The sequence below is a fragment of the Parasteatoda tepidariorum genome, chromosome 2, assembly GCF_982258835.1.
Source record: "Parasteatoda tepidariorum strain Cologne lab strain chromosome 2, Ptep-v5.0, whole genome shotgun sequence".
NCBI classification, from domain to species: domain Eukaryota; kingdom Metazoa; phylum Arthropoda; class Arachnida; order Araneae; family Theridiidae; genus Parasteatoda; species Parasteatoda tepidariorum.
In genome coordinates this window covers 52,087,913-52,102,035 of record NC_141756.1, presented here as the reverse complement: position 1 = coordinate 52,102,035, position 14,123 = coordinate 52,087,913, and the positions used below count along the sequence as shown (strand labels likewise).

At 28.6% G+C, this 14,123-nt stretch overlaps 1 protein-coding gene and 1 non-coding gene across 2 annotated transcripts in view; both read right to left on the bottom strand.

Annotated features, from left to right (window-relative positions):
* Positions 1–3,126: 3,126 nt before the first annotated feature.
* TRNAE-CUC (transfer RNA glutamic acid (anticodon CUC)) lies at positions 3,127–3,198 on the bottom strand. The gene has a single exon. It is a non-coding gene; the product is annotated as a tRNA-Glu (tRNA).
* Positions 3,199–4,496: 1,298 nt separating this feature from the next.
* The window catches only part of LOC107453698 (hephaestin-like protein), a 41,578-nt gene continuing 31,951 nt past the window's right edge, over positions 4,497–14,123 (bottom strand). The window contains exons 12-15 of the mRNA XM_087157328.1: positions 9,751–10,096; positions 7,467–7,930; positions 6,455–6,613; positions 4,497–4,876 (exon numbers count right to left, since the gene is read on the bottom strand). Of these exons, the coding sequence (XP_087013454.1) occupies positions 4,578–4,876; positions 6,455–6,613; positions 7,467–7,930; positions 9,751–10,096 (1,268 nt within the window). The 3' untranslated portion in view covers positions 4,497–4,577. The remainder of the gene's footprint in view (positions 4,877–6,454; positions 6,614–7,466; positions 7,931–9,750; positions 10,097–14,123) is intronic.

The following is a 14,123-nucleotide window of genomic DNA, read 5'->3' as shown; positions in this document are numbered from 1 at the left end:
ATAATTCCAGACGATTTCTATTTTTTAAATAATTTATTGATTTTTTTGGTAATGGTTTCCACTCTAAGTAATTTTAAGAACCTTGAACTTTAGTAAATTTAAGAACCGATACGTTCATATTGGTTGAATCTCATAACTGGACTCTATGGTACAAATGTACCAATGCATATTCCTTCTCATAAATCAATATTCTAACAAGCTCAAATTAATATCTATTCTTTTAAATAGAGAATTTTTTTTACAAAAAAATTATTTATCACTCGGAAATTTACGACAGCTTAAAGTTTTTACTTAACTGCTTACATGCCAATGTTCCAAAACTGGAACATGGACTTGAGTTCAAATTTAATGAACAATTGAGTTTTAATTTAATGACCGAATAATATTGTTTACCATACATCTAAAATTTTCATGGCAAGTATTCTTTGCATTTAGTTTGGTTCCGTTTCCATAATTACTTGACTTTTTATGAATTTGAGAAATTTGATATAATGCTCAAATTTTTATCCAACTTCTTAAAATTTTTTTATAAAAAATTCAATAATTACATATAATACAACTACAACTCTTACAAGCTCTTAAAAGGATAATATAAGCCGCCGATAGGCATCAAGTTTTATTTTAAAATTTAAAGCTAAAAATATTAGTTTAAAACATGATGTTTCATTTCTGAAAATTGTCGTTCAAGGGTTCTGTTTTTAGATTTTCGAGTGATGCATTGATTTATGTTATTTGCATTTCATTCAATGGTATTATGACACTTATTCAAGATAAATAATGATATTTGAATGAAAAGCGTGATAAATTTACAGTACAGGTGGCTGATAACAGAATGACAGATGCAGAATACTTAGTAAGTACTAATATATGTACTGTTTCTTAGTCAATGATTTTCTCTTTTGTTGAATTGAAATTCTAACTATTGAAAAGAAATTTCTTCTGAAAAGGCTTTCAGGTGGATGTACTACTTTTTAAAGTAGTTTGATAATGATAGAGTTAAAAATTAACATCAAACGAGCAATGGTATTGTATAGATTCTTGTTATTGATAGTTTTCCTTTATGATTCTCTCGACTAATTTTACTTTTGCGATAAATTTGCTGTTACAGAGTGAGTAGATAAAAAGAAAAGCGTGTTCTCCTTCTATTTGTCACATTCACAAATTTTGCTTTCATTTAGTCACATGTATAAGAGATGCATAACGCTAGAACAAACGTAGGCCTTCTTTGAAATATATTCTGATTCAGATTTGGAAGGTCTAGATATTTATCGGCTGGAGCTTAATGAACCAGGAGTTTTAATTTATATGGAAAAGAAAGGTTCTGGGTTCGAATTCCGGGCAAGGCATGGATGTTCTTTCATTCTCTGTACTATCTGTCCCTACTGTGGGAGCAACGTTAGGCCACCTAATATGGTGCCCCTGAAAGAGTGGCCAGTAAATCTGCCCTAAAATGGCTGGGGAAAAAATTGTATGGGAAACATAGATAAAAAAACAACTTAGAACTTATTATGACATTCTAATCTCTGTGGGATATTGTTTTTAAAAGTAATATTGGAGAAGATTAAGTGGGAATCAAAAGTCCTAAAGTAAGCGCAAACACAAAATTAGAAAAAAATGAAAGCCCAGTTACAAAATCGAATAAGGAAATGAAATTTGATGAGCCAACAGAATTAAAAAAAGCTGGAAGAAATTTTGTAAAAATGTCATAAATCGTGCACCTCTAGAAGTATTTTAAAAACTATTCCTGGAGATCATCCAGAATATCTCGTCAACATATAATAATTTTACCCATTGATAAAAGTTTAAAACTTCTAATATACTTCCCAGAATGATATTTTACATTTTCAAGGTCTATTATAGTTTGTCTGAAATAAGAACTCTCTTGGCCATTCGTCTGGACCCGTGGGGATGGTCACCATGATAACGAGGCATAACTATTTTAATTAGGGGTGTGGGGACACTGTTTAGGACAGGTTTTGGCTCTGGTTGGTGAGAGAAAGGGAATCTTTTTCTTCGGTCTATTGTGTTAGCCCTAGAGTGAAGAGAAGCTACCCTACCTGGAATGTTCTATTCTTGTTTCCATAGCAGCCGGCGGCCTTAGACTTTGTGACGGAGGGAGTTCTTACCGTAGTCAAACTATAAGTGGATACCATTTTGTTCCGATTGAGGTTGTGTACTGGAACGCAATTGTTACCACCGTCAGTCAAAAAAGCTGCCAAACTCAAATGTTCCAGGAATGGAACATCGTTGAAATTTTTTTATACCTTTTTTTAATTCTATTGTCTTTAAATGTTCTTTAGTAGCAAATTTATCAAATTTCAAATTATTTGGTTTACCCTTTCTTAATACGGCATTTCGAAGGTTGAATCACTAACGGCATAGGTATTATTATTTATATAAGGACTGTGAAATATTATTACCATAAGGACTGTGAGCATTATCATTTGTTTCTATATTTTACTAGTGATAATTAAGCGAATGTGCTTTCAAAATATATGTACCAGAGTAATTTCTGCCAAGTGATTTCTTTGTGATTGCTAAATCATATGATATAGTCGTGTGCTACATTCTAAGAATAAATAATTAAGTATTAAACAACAATGAATTAAATGAAAAAATAAGTAAAAAATATAATTTGTATTGTTAATTTAAGAGTGATTTTTTACACTCATAACTTTAATCAGCTTACAAAATACCTACGAAATATTACCTGTTAAAATGAACGAGATTAGTTATATTACATGGTACAATTTTTATTGTGGATATAGGAGAATAGGCTAGAAATATTACAAACTTTAAACATTCGTTGAAATCTGGACATAAAATATTTTGTTTTATTTAAATATCCTCCCAATTGAAAATATTTCATTGCAGCAAAAAATGAAGAAGGGGAAAAACGTATTTATAGTGTTTAGCAGTCACAGCGTTTTATCTATTCTTTTAGGGCGACGCTGAATTTGCAACTTTTTTTTGTAATTTCATTTTTTTGTAAGCAAAAGATCTCTTTTAATTAATTTAGTCAATGAATCAACAGAAAAGTATCGAATTTCATAAGCTTATAGATTATAATTATAATTATGAATGCTGATTATTTGCTGTTTTGTAAACATTTCATGTAAAAAAGACTTCCCACGCCGGGAATCGAACCCGGGCCTCCTGGGTGAGAGCCAGGTATCCTAACCACTAGACCACGTGGGACTTATAGCCAGAGATATTTACATAATATATAAAACAAAGTAATCAATTATTCAATTTGTAAATATATAGAATAAATTGTTCGTGGTATATTTTTTTTCGATTTCCTTTATTTTGTTTTCATGGACCTTCCGGAAGAAATTTTTGTTACCTTATGAATTGTTTTATTTGCATCGTGATAATTTTGTTTTAAAATAATTTTTAAATAATTGACAGTTCCTCTAATATACAATTATTTAAATCATGTCACAGATTTTACTAAATAATTTTTAAGTAACAATTTAAATAGTTAACGATTTCAAAACTTCTCCCATCGCAAAACGAAATTGGTTATTAATTTTTTTCCCTCCCTGACTATCTAGCAATATATCATTATTTTAATTTGTACAAAACATATACTCAGAGTTAATACTGAGTTATGAAAAACGTATCCTATTGTTGTTAAAATGGCATAAAATCGCTCTTATGAGAGTTTACGGATGATTTTAACTTCGCTTTCTTAAAAGACAAGTGAGAAAAAGGAAAATTGTTTGCGTTCTTAAATGCAATAAATATGTGTATTAAAAGAACACCTTTTATTTCGATTTGAAAGGTTCTGAACGCAGAAGATTAGGAAAATGTTTTGTATTTGTTTTTTAATAAAAATATGGTTGAAAGCAATTATAAATTTAAAAGATAACTTCTCCTCATGCTTTGTGGCGCCATCTAGTATATTGGATTTTAACTTTAAGCTCTGGGGGAGTATTTCTTCTTTTAAGTTAAGAGGGGCAATTTTTTAAAATTTTCCAGAAAAATAAAACTCTTTCTCAGCCACAATGAGAAATTTCTGACTCAAAACTCTATTGGTTTTAAATTTTGTGGCATAATCCATGGTCCATGTAGACAAAGAACGTCTTATTCACAGAATTTTTCTCATCGAGGTGCCTCCAATAAAGATATTAATAAAAATATTTTAAAAATCATAAAACATATTTTTTTAAATTCTGAAAAATATTCACAAAGATTTTCAATAGTTTTTTTTATCCCACTATTTAATCAAGTCGTAATATTTGAATTATTTATAATATGTTAAGATTAAATGTCGCAATACCAATTTTTAAAAATTTTTATAATTTTTTTTTCTGAATTTGCCGTGCAATATCTGCAATATTGGACCGAAATGAAAAATTGCAAGAAACTATCAAAGAATAATATTATGTGTGACGTGACTTTAAGGAAAAGAAGCCATTAAAATAAGAATTCTGTATTTATTAATTATAAATGAGTAAAATAAATATAAAAATGCAGAGACAAGGCATTCCTTAATTTGTAATTCCTTTTATTCATAATTTACAAACTCTCCATAATTTATCAATAACATTCATGTGGAAACAAAATGAATCTCATGGAACAACTGAGAAAGTGACAGCCATCCCATAACTCATGTGGTCATCAACATGACAGTGTAAGATCCAGGTACCCGGATTATCATTCATCATCTCTACAGTCTCGAAATAACCGGGGAACAAATCAACAACGTCTCCACGCCGGACAGTGTCCGAGCGAATGAGAAACGTCTGACCATGGAAATGAGCAGTATGAAGATCCTGTTCACTTCCCATTCCCAGGAGGTACCAAGCTGTCTTAGTACCGTTTCGAGACACTAGTCCTTCCAGAGTACCAAATATTCGTCCGTTTACAGCTGTTAAAAGAATCAAGACAAGAGATTAGTTTTCAAGACAAAATTGCGCTGAAGGTGAATTACAAGGGTAAAAATTTAAAACGAATACTATATATATATATATATATATATATATATATATATATATATATATATATATATATATATATATATATATATATATAAGTTCAAAATGAAGAATAAAACAAAGAAAAATTATAGACATATGAAAAAAGGGGGGGGGAATAATAAGTAAAAAATAACAAACAACAGTTTATATAATATATATAATTAAAAAAAAAAAAGGATGACATTTTATTTAAAAAACAAAAAAAATAAAATCGGGGAAAAAAAAGATATCTTTTCTTCAGCCCACACGATTATATCCGCAAAACAGAGTGTTTTCTGATATTGTATCAATAAAGCCAAAGCAAAATATATTAATACAATAGTGTGAGGAGCACTCAAAATTTTTTTTTATAAAAATAACAACAAATAAAATAGATCACAAAAAGTAAAAATAGCATGCAAAAACAGAAAATAAAATAAAAAACATTTAAAAGGGACTATAAAGCGAGTAGCAAAATCAGATCAACTTACAAGGACAGAAAATTTTGTTTGAACTTATGTTGAACTTATGTTGTTATGTTATGATGAACTTTAGTTGAAACTTATTGTTTTTCTTAACTTTCCTCGTGTTTTCTTGTATTTACTTATTTATTATATATATATATATATATTATAGGTTATATTTCCATGCGAAATGTAAAGTTGTGAGGAATGAATTTGTTAGAGAATGGAGTAATAAAGTTCAATAGCACTAAGATGAGCTATTAAACTTTAGAGATAAAAAGAATTTCGCGTTATAGAAGAAAAACTTATCCCCCAGATCTCAACGATGTGCGGCAAGGGATAATTAATCGATTTCTTAATGACGTGCATACACGAAGAAAGCCTTTAATCATATTTAATTACATCGCATTGTTTTGATTTCGTCGTGTTAAGATTTAAAAAAAAAATGATATTAAAAAATCACCCCATATTCTGCATGGATATACATCCTGCCTTGATTTGCCTCCTTCAGTCAGAACGGTTTTTCTTGTTTTGTTACCTAGATTTTCATTGAAAACTGTGAGTTTTCATATTTCTAATTTGCCCTGTTAACAAGCGCTCGAAATATGTCAATTTTTTGCTATTTTATTCATGAATCAAGTTAGGTCTTTATAGGCAGGTATGATACGATTATTTAAAAATATACATATGATTATTTATAGATATGATAATTTAAAAGTTATTGATTGGGCTGTAGTGTCCAAGAAGAAGGGGATTAATTACATTTCTTATTCTCCAAGTGCACAAGAGAGAGGTATAGATATATAGATAGATAGATAGATTATATAGATAGATACAGATATTAATAGATAGGGAGAGAGAGAGAGTGAGAGAGGGGAGTTTGTTTATTAAGTATGTTTATTCGTAGTACGTACATTTCCAAAATACAGAATGAACAAAGTGTTTTGCACGATTGCACTTTTGGTAATTTGACCATATGCTTCAATTAATCCTTAACTTATAAAATAAAATATAAATCAGCATTACCGTGCATTCTATTGCTGGCTTTAAAATCAGCATCATTAAAATCCACTGAATAGGGTTGCCTAGTGTATCTCATGACATTTTCTTGAATGTACCAACTGTCATTTTCATCTAGAATAGTGTATAGCACAACGAATTCTTGTTCTGCATCTGTCCTGTCTCCTGAAAAAAAAATAATAAAAAAGTAATATTTTTGACAATGAAATATCGCAAATAAGTTAAAATAAATAACTTTTTTATAATTATTTAAATAAGCTTCTATTGAAGAATATTCTTAAACATTTGAAAATTCTACCAATGAGTGGATAACAGCCACAAATATTCAAAATATGAAATGTAATTAGTCTTTAACCCTATTTATTAAAAAAATAATTAAATGGTAAATTAATAATTTTATATATAAAAAAATAGTAAATAATTAGTAACAAAATCATACAAGTGAATAAAAGTATAATTATACGAATAAATTAATAATTGTGTAATAAAAAGCATTTTATACTTTTATTTGATTCCTCAAAAAGCTTAAGCTGCTGTGAATAACTCTTATCTCAGAATTATTGGCGACAAAACCTAAGACATATCTCTAATAAAAATACCATTTAATAGCTAGATTTATCTCCATTTAATAGGTAGGTTTTTGTAGTGATTCATAAGTTGTTTCTCCTTATTCCCAGAAAACCAGTTTGCATTTTATACTACTATTTAATTTGAAATTCTACCTATTAAAAGTTTTGAATCTTCTTTTAAATTAGTAAGTCTTTTTTAACAATTTATAAAAATTTAATAATAACGTAATTAGCGATTCTGTTATTAATATCATAATCTGCATGTTTTTACAATAAAGAAAACCAAACATCTAGAAAAAAAGGATCCAAATATCAATTTAAATTATTGCTATTATCTTAAATAAAAATAATAAACTTTTCAAGGATTTCAGATCAATATAAAAATAGCTATTTGCAACACAATTCCTAAATTATAAAATTCATTGTTCATTCCCAAAATTAAAACTCACCATTTTCGTTTAAAATTCCATGACGACAAATGACTAGAGGGCCAATGAGCCCAGCATTTGTGTCTTTTACTGGATCAACAGCTGAATAATAAGCCCATGAAGTGCAGTTGAATCCATTGGGACCAGGGCCAGCCATTTTCGGTACAACCCATTCGTAAACCATAACATCTCCTGGGTAAACTGGATCCTCATCAGCTCCTAGATTCATGTGATTTTTGTCTTGGTGGTTTAGGAGTCCATGTGGATGAAACGAATAAGGTCTTGATGCCATATTCCGAAACGTAACTCGTAAGAGATCGCCTACTTCAGCTTTTATCATCGGACCTAGAACTCCTAGGTGAATTGTTTTTGGAGTTTCCCATTTTCTTTTGGTAAAGGTTCCGTCAGTGAATTCTCTAAAAAGAGCTTTCTTATATCGGGTTCCAATACGGTTGTCGCCACGTTCCACGAACCTTTTACTTTCTCTGGAAAGGAAAGCGAAGTTAAAATACGAATTAAGTTATTTTAATTTCAACAATGACTTTTAATTATGTTAATGGTAATGAATCAATTTATGAAATTCGGCATTCTGAAAAGCCTTTGTCATTGCTTATATTGAGAAAAAAGTATTGCTAAATCTATTAGAATATGGTGAATTTACCATGTTACTGAATTTACGAGAATACTAAAAAAGGTTGGCAATTTTTACTGAATCGCTTTGGTAATAATTTTGATTAAATTAACAATATAATATGGTTTTATAATGTGTGATAAAGTTAGGCAAATGTGGTAAAATTTGGTAATTTTATCATACCTCCGAGCATGGTCTAAAAACCATTTATTTGGTTTTTACTTTTCAGTTTTGTATTTTTCACTAAATGTGTGGTAGTAAGAACTATAATTAACTATAATTTTGAAAACCTGTTACCTCAGCAACGGAGAAATTACTAAATGAATGGTTTAAATATTGTATATTTTGGTTTCATTGACCTAAAATGTCATCATTACACAGCATGGCAATTTTAACAGATTTTTTTCTCCGTGTAAGATTTATAGAATACCTAGTCCTTGTATAGAATGCCAAATGGCAAACCCAAAAAGCATGAAATGAATAATATTTCATACTTTTCATTGTCATTCAGTAGAATGACGAATAAAGAACCTTAATGCAATATATATATAATAATGATTCAAGCATTTCATACTTTGCATAAAATGCATTTGTCCTAATAAGGAATGCATAGAAAAAGCGTAAAATAATTCTTTTATTTCATACTTTGGCTGAAATTGCCACACATAATTATTCGCAGATTTAATTTGATTTTTGATGGTGACATATGCATTTTATGCTTTACTTTTTTACTTGGAAATTTTTTTTTAGACTGACATCATTCAAATGCAACAACTTATACTTTAGCAAATGTTTCAATTTAGCAGTTAGACGAAAAGTTTAATAGACACTTTAATAGACACTTTAATAGATATTTTATTAAGCTAAGTTTAAAACAGATTAGGATTCGTTCACTTAAACAAATAGCTACAATTTTGGACCTAACCCGCTTTATTAATGAAAGAATATATTCCTGCACTGAATTTGTAATTTTGTAGTTAACAATTACGCTCTCAAGCCATTCATATTTTGCAGAAGCAATGATTCTCTAATACATTATTTTATTGACGATGTATATTAAATTTTAAACTTTTTTATTACCTAAATGAAACGTTGTTGCAAGTCAAATTTAAACAGAATTAGATACTAAAATTTGAACAATTACTTTTCTAAAAATATTTTTTAATAAATATGCTTTAAATTTTTATTACTTTTGTATAATATTCAAGTAGATGGAATCTAGTTTTATTACGAATTTTTAAATTGTATTATTTTATGAACACTATAATATATATTAAAAACCAAAACATTTTTCTTAAAAATAGATAGTTGAATCTAAATTTAATGATGAAAAGGAGAATTTCTGACTACGAATTTGCTCGAAATGTCTTTTCATTAACAGATTCATTTTCTACAGCGTATAAAATATAAATAGATTATTTCATGAACACTATAACCTCAAACCTGTATAAAAAACTGAAACATCTTAAAAATAGATATTTGAATCTAAGTTTAATGATGATAAGGAGAATTTCCGACAACGAACTTGCTTGAAATTTCTTTTCATTTACAGATTCATTTTCGACAACGTATAAAATATAATAGTGATGCGACCCTAATTCAAACTGCTGTTCACAGTTAAATAAGTTCTGGTCTCAAGTATGCAAAATATAATTGCTGTAAGAGCATACTTACTCGCTATCCATTAAGCTACCTCCCAGAATTAAATGTCTGTCTTTGGGAGCATACTCCCATTCTTCCTCAAGAGCTGCGACAAAATATTCTCGAATTTTGCCATCACGCATTGGTGTTGCTTTCATTTTAAATTCCGGTAAAGGTTTCTTCATTGTCTCCTTCTCGTATTGTTTCTCTTCTTTAGAATTTTCATCATAATATTCCACTCGACTTGCGATTTCATTGATGCTGCTGTCACTAATCTGACGTTTCTGGCGATTGCCAGTTAGGCATTCAGCAACTCTGTACAAAGCTCTCATTCCTCCAGTAAGATGGCTGTTTGTTCTGCATTCTATAATCCAGTCACCTGTGGATAGTAAAATGATGTTAATATATTAAGTGTTGAAGTAATATTACGAACAATCAGCCATCTTATAGGAGGAATGAGACACTTTGTACAGAGCCCTCATTTCTCTAGTAAGATGGCTATTTGTTCGACATTTCATAATCCAGTCAACTATTGGTAGTAAAATGATGTCACTATATTAAGTGATGCAGTAATATTACCAACCAGATGCACTTCGTATAGTGGCCTCATTCCTACCATGAGTTGACATTTTGTCCGAAATTCTACAAGCTACCTGAAATTCTACCTGGGGCCGAGATAGCCTGGTTCACAGGGTACTGGGCCCATGCAAAAGATTTCGAGGGTTCGATACCCGAAAGGCCAAAGAGTGGTGACTGATGCATGTTAAATCTGACGAGTCACAAAGTCTTTCATGTTCCTATAACAAATCATACCTCTAGGAGTACTCATCCAGGCGCTTCCTTGTTTTTTGGATTGGTTCAAAATTACAAGGCTGCGGAGTTGAAAATTGTAGTTGTAAACCCAAAATTGAGTCGGCTGTTCAACGACAGTTACAAAATATAAAATAAATCTAGTCACCTGTTGGATGGACAAAAAATTATACAATAACGACTATACATAATGTTAAGTGATGTAGTAATGTTTCGACTATACATAATGGCTATACATAATGTTAAGTGATGTAGAAATATTTCGACCCAACAAATATTGCTAAAGGCTGAATGAGATACTTTGTATGGTGTCCTTATTCCAAGGGTTCCATTTTTATCTCTTAGTATACGATGTAAGAGCCGTAATTAGTTATCTTAATTCAATTTCGTTACGCGTTCCGGGAGAAGAAAACTGTTCATTAGAGCAAAAGTTATTTACCGCCCTTTAATTTTTATTTACTTATCACTCGTAGTAAATTTTTTTGCTATTTGTTTTTAGCTTTCGTCTTGCTTATGAACAAGGATAAAAAGTTAAGTAAAATTACCATTCTGTATGAGGATGACATTACTGAAAAACAAACATAATTCGGGTTATTAAAATCAAAATATATGATATTTAAACCATTCATTTGTTAATTTCGTCTTTCATATGTTAACGGTTTACCGGGAATTCCGGTTTTCAAATTATATTTCTTATTGCCACATATTTAATAAAAAACTGTAAAACAAATTTTACTAAATATATGGCTTCGTGCCACGTCAGGAAACGTTGTGCTCTAAAGTTTCATGATAAAATTAAAAAAATTTACCGCGTTGACTAAATTTTATCACATATTATAAAACCATGACTTATTGATAAGTATGCAAAAATCATTACTAAAGTTTACCAGTAAAAATTACCGAGATTTTTGGCGTTCCCATAGAGCCAAAACATGATAATTTTACCTAATTCTGATATTACCGGGAATTCCACTTTTCAAAATTATATTTCTTATTACCACATATTTAATTAAAAAAAATACAAAGCTGTAAAACAAATTTAACTAAATATATGGCTTCGTGCCACGTCATGAAATTGCGTGCCCTGAAATTTCATGACAAAATTACCAGATTTTACCTCGTTGACTAAATTTTATTACATATTATAAAACCATGACTTATTGGTAAGTATGCAAAAATCATCACCAACGTTTTCCAGTAAAAACTACCGAGCTTTTTGGCTTTCCCACAGAGCCAAAACATGATAAATTTTACCTTTAACATATTTTTTTAACATATGTAACATATTTTTTAACATATTTTTTTAACACATGTAATATAAGTTATTTATATTTATTTCAATCTTTTATTCTAAATAATTCTGTTTTGCTCTCAAATCTTTAATTCATTGTATTTGTAATAAAGAATTAGGGAAACTGTTCTCCTCGATTACAGAATTCATTTCAGATAACCCACATAAAAAAATGTTCTTTTTCCTTCATAATAATGTAGTAATTGCGTGGCCTAATTTTCCGATGAACAATTAAACAATTAAGTTTTACTCAATATTGTTCCATAAGAACGAAGCAAGAGAATACATAAGAAATACATAACACCTAAATCAAAATCAGTATTTATTCTTTCACGCTTTGTAAGTTGTAATTATTTTTGACGCTACATACTTGAAGTTTTAGCTTAAGGAAATCTTAAACCATCGCTTTTAATAGAAATGAAAAAAAAAATAGTAAAAAATATTCACGATAAAAAATTATTTGAATTCATTAAAGAAAAAATGCGTTCTTCCTCATTCTTAAACCTTTTCTTCCTATTTCAATTTAAACTTTGTCTTACGAGTTATAAGGCAAACTAAAAGTTAGTAGTCTTTTTTTTCCCTTCTTATAATTAAATCTTCTTAAACTTCTTGCATAGAATGTTCTTCTTTTTATTTTTATTTTTTAAATTTAACCTAGAAGCAATATTTACTGTCCCTCAAGCTGCGTAAGGATTAATATTTACTTTTTTCATTTTGTTTTTATGTATTTTAGCAATTTGGTGTGTTTTAAATCTTGCCAATATTTAACTTAGAATAAAATTTGATTAAAATATTCAACTTTTTTCTACAATGACTTTACGTTTTCCTGGGAGGTAAAATCAAAATGAATGAAAATAAAATATATTTCTAAAACTATTTTTCTAAAGTATGATTGAAAGGAAAATCTTATAATTTTTTTTTACTTAGTGTCATTTAAATTTTTTTATTTCTAACTATATGAAGTGTCAAAGAAACATTGTAAAATTTAAAATATGCTCAGAAATGTATTTCGAAAAGTTAGAGGAAATGTATATTTATTGCGTTTTCTCTAAAATAAGATTGAAATAAATGCATAATCTTTGCACGTTAAGTTTCTTTTAGAAGTATTTCAAATTTCATGAAGTGATTGACATATTTTAATTAAGAAATAAAGGTTTTGTTTAAAGTGTCAAAATAAATATTTAAAAAAATTGGATGAAAAGTAAGCTTAACATAAAAAAAAACGTTGAATTTCGTACCTTTTATGGTAATATGTAGAGCAATATTTGAAAATTTACGAAATGGTTTATTTAATTATAGTTGAAGAGATAACGTATTAGTTTAAATGCTTCTAAAATGTCTGATGTAAGCAAAATCAACTAACGTTAAAATCTATCCAAACTGATCAGATTTTAATCAAGAAACGTTTTTTAATTTAATTTATTGTAATTCTGAATAAAAATTCAAAATCTGTCATTAATTTTTATCAAATGTTTATATCTTATTACGTTGGTTTTATAAATTTTTTTCCAAACTACTGGAAAACAATGTATTTTAATGTTATAAGTATTTTAGATAAGTGTGGTTATTTAAACTTATTAGTGGTACAAGTTTGAATAGTTACCATTTTTCAATATTGTGAACTCAAATTTATTTGGAATATCTGTGTTAATTTAAAATAACTATTATTACAAGCTATCATCTTGCACTGTTATGTATATAAGATGTATATATACATCTTATATATAGGATTACATAAGATATATCTTATATATAATCTTATTTATAAGATTTCTATTAATGCAATAACTCGATATTTCTGAAAATGTCCTGATGAAGAAAATTTTTACCATGGTAATATGCTGTATGAAGGTTAAACATTACATTCAAAAAAGTTTGATAAAAACTACCAAAATAAAATAATAAAATTTACTGTGCTTCTGCCTTTATGGGAACACCAAAAAGTTCGATAAAAATTACTGAAGCGCTTAATGGTTTTGGTGAAATTAATAATAAAATTTGCCTTTATAATGTGCAGTTAAATTTGATAAACGTGTAATTTTATTTTGATAACTTAGAACATGGTATAAAAAACATTTATTCAGTTAAATATATTTTTTAATTTTGTATTTTTTACTAATAGTAATGAGTGGTAATAAGAACTATAATTTTGAAAACCAGAATTTCTGATAAACCGTTGCCATTTGAACGGAAAAATGAATGGCTTAAATACTATATATTTTGGCTTTATTGGCCAGAATTTTGGCTTATTTTTTTTACCAGAAATGTCATTACCATACGATGCGGTAATTTTATCATAATATTT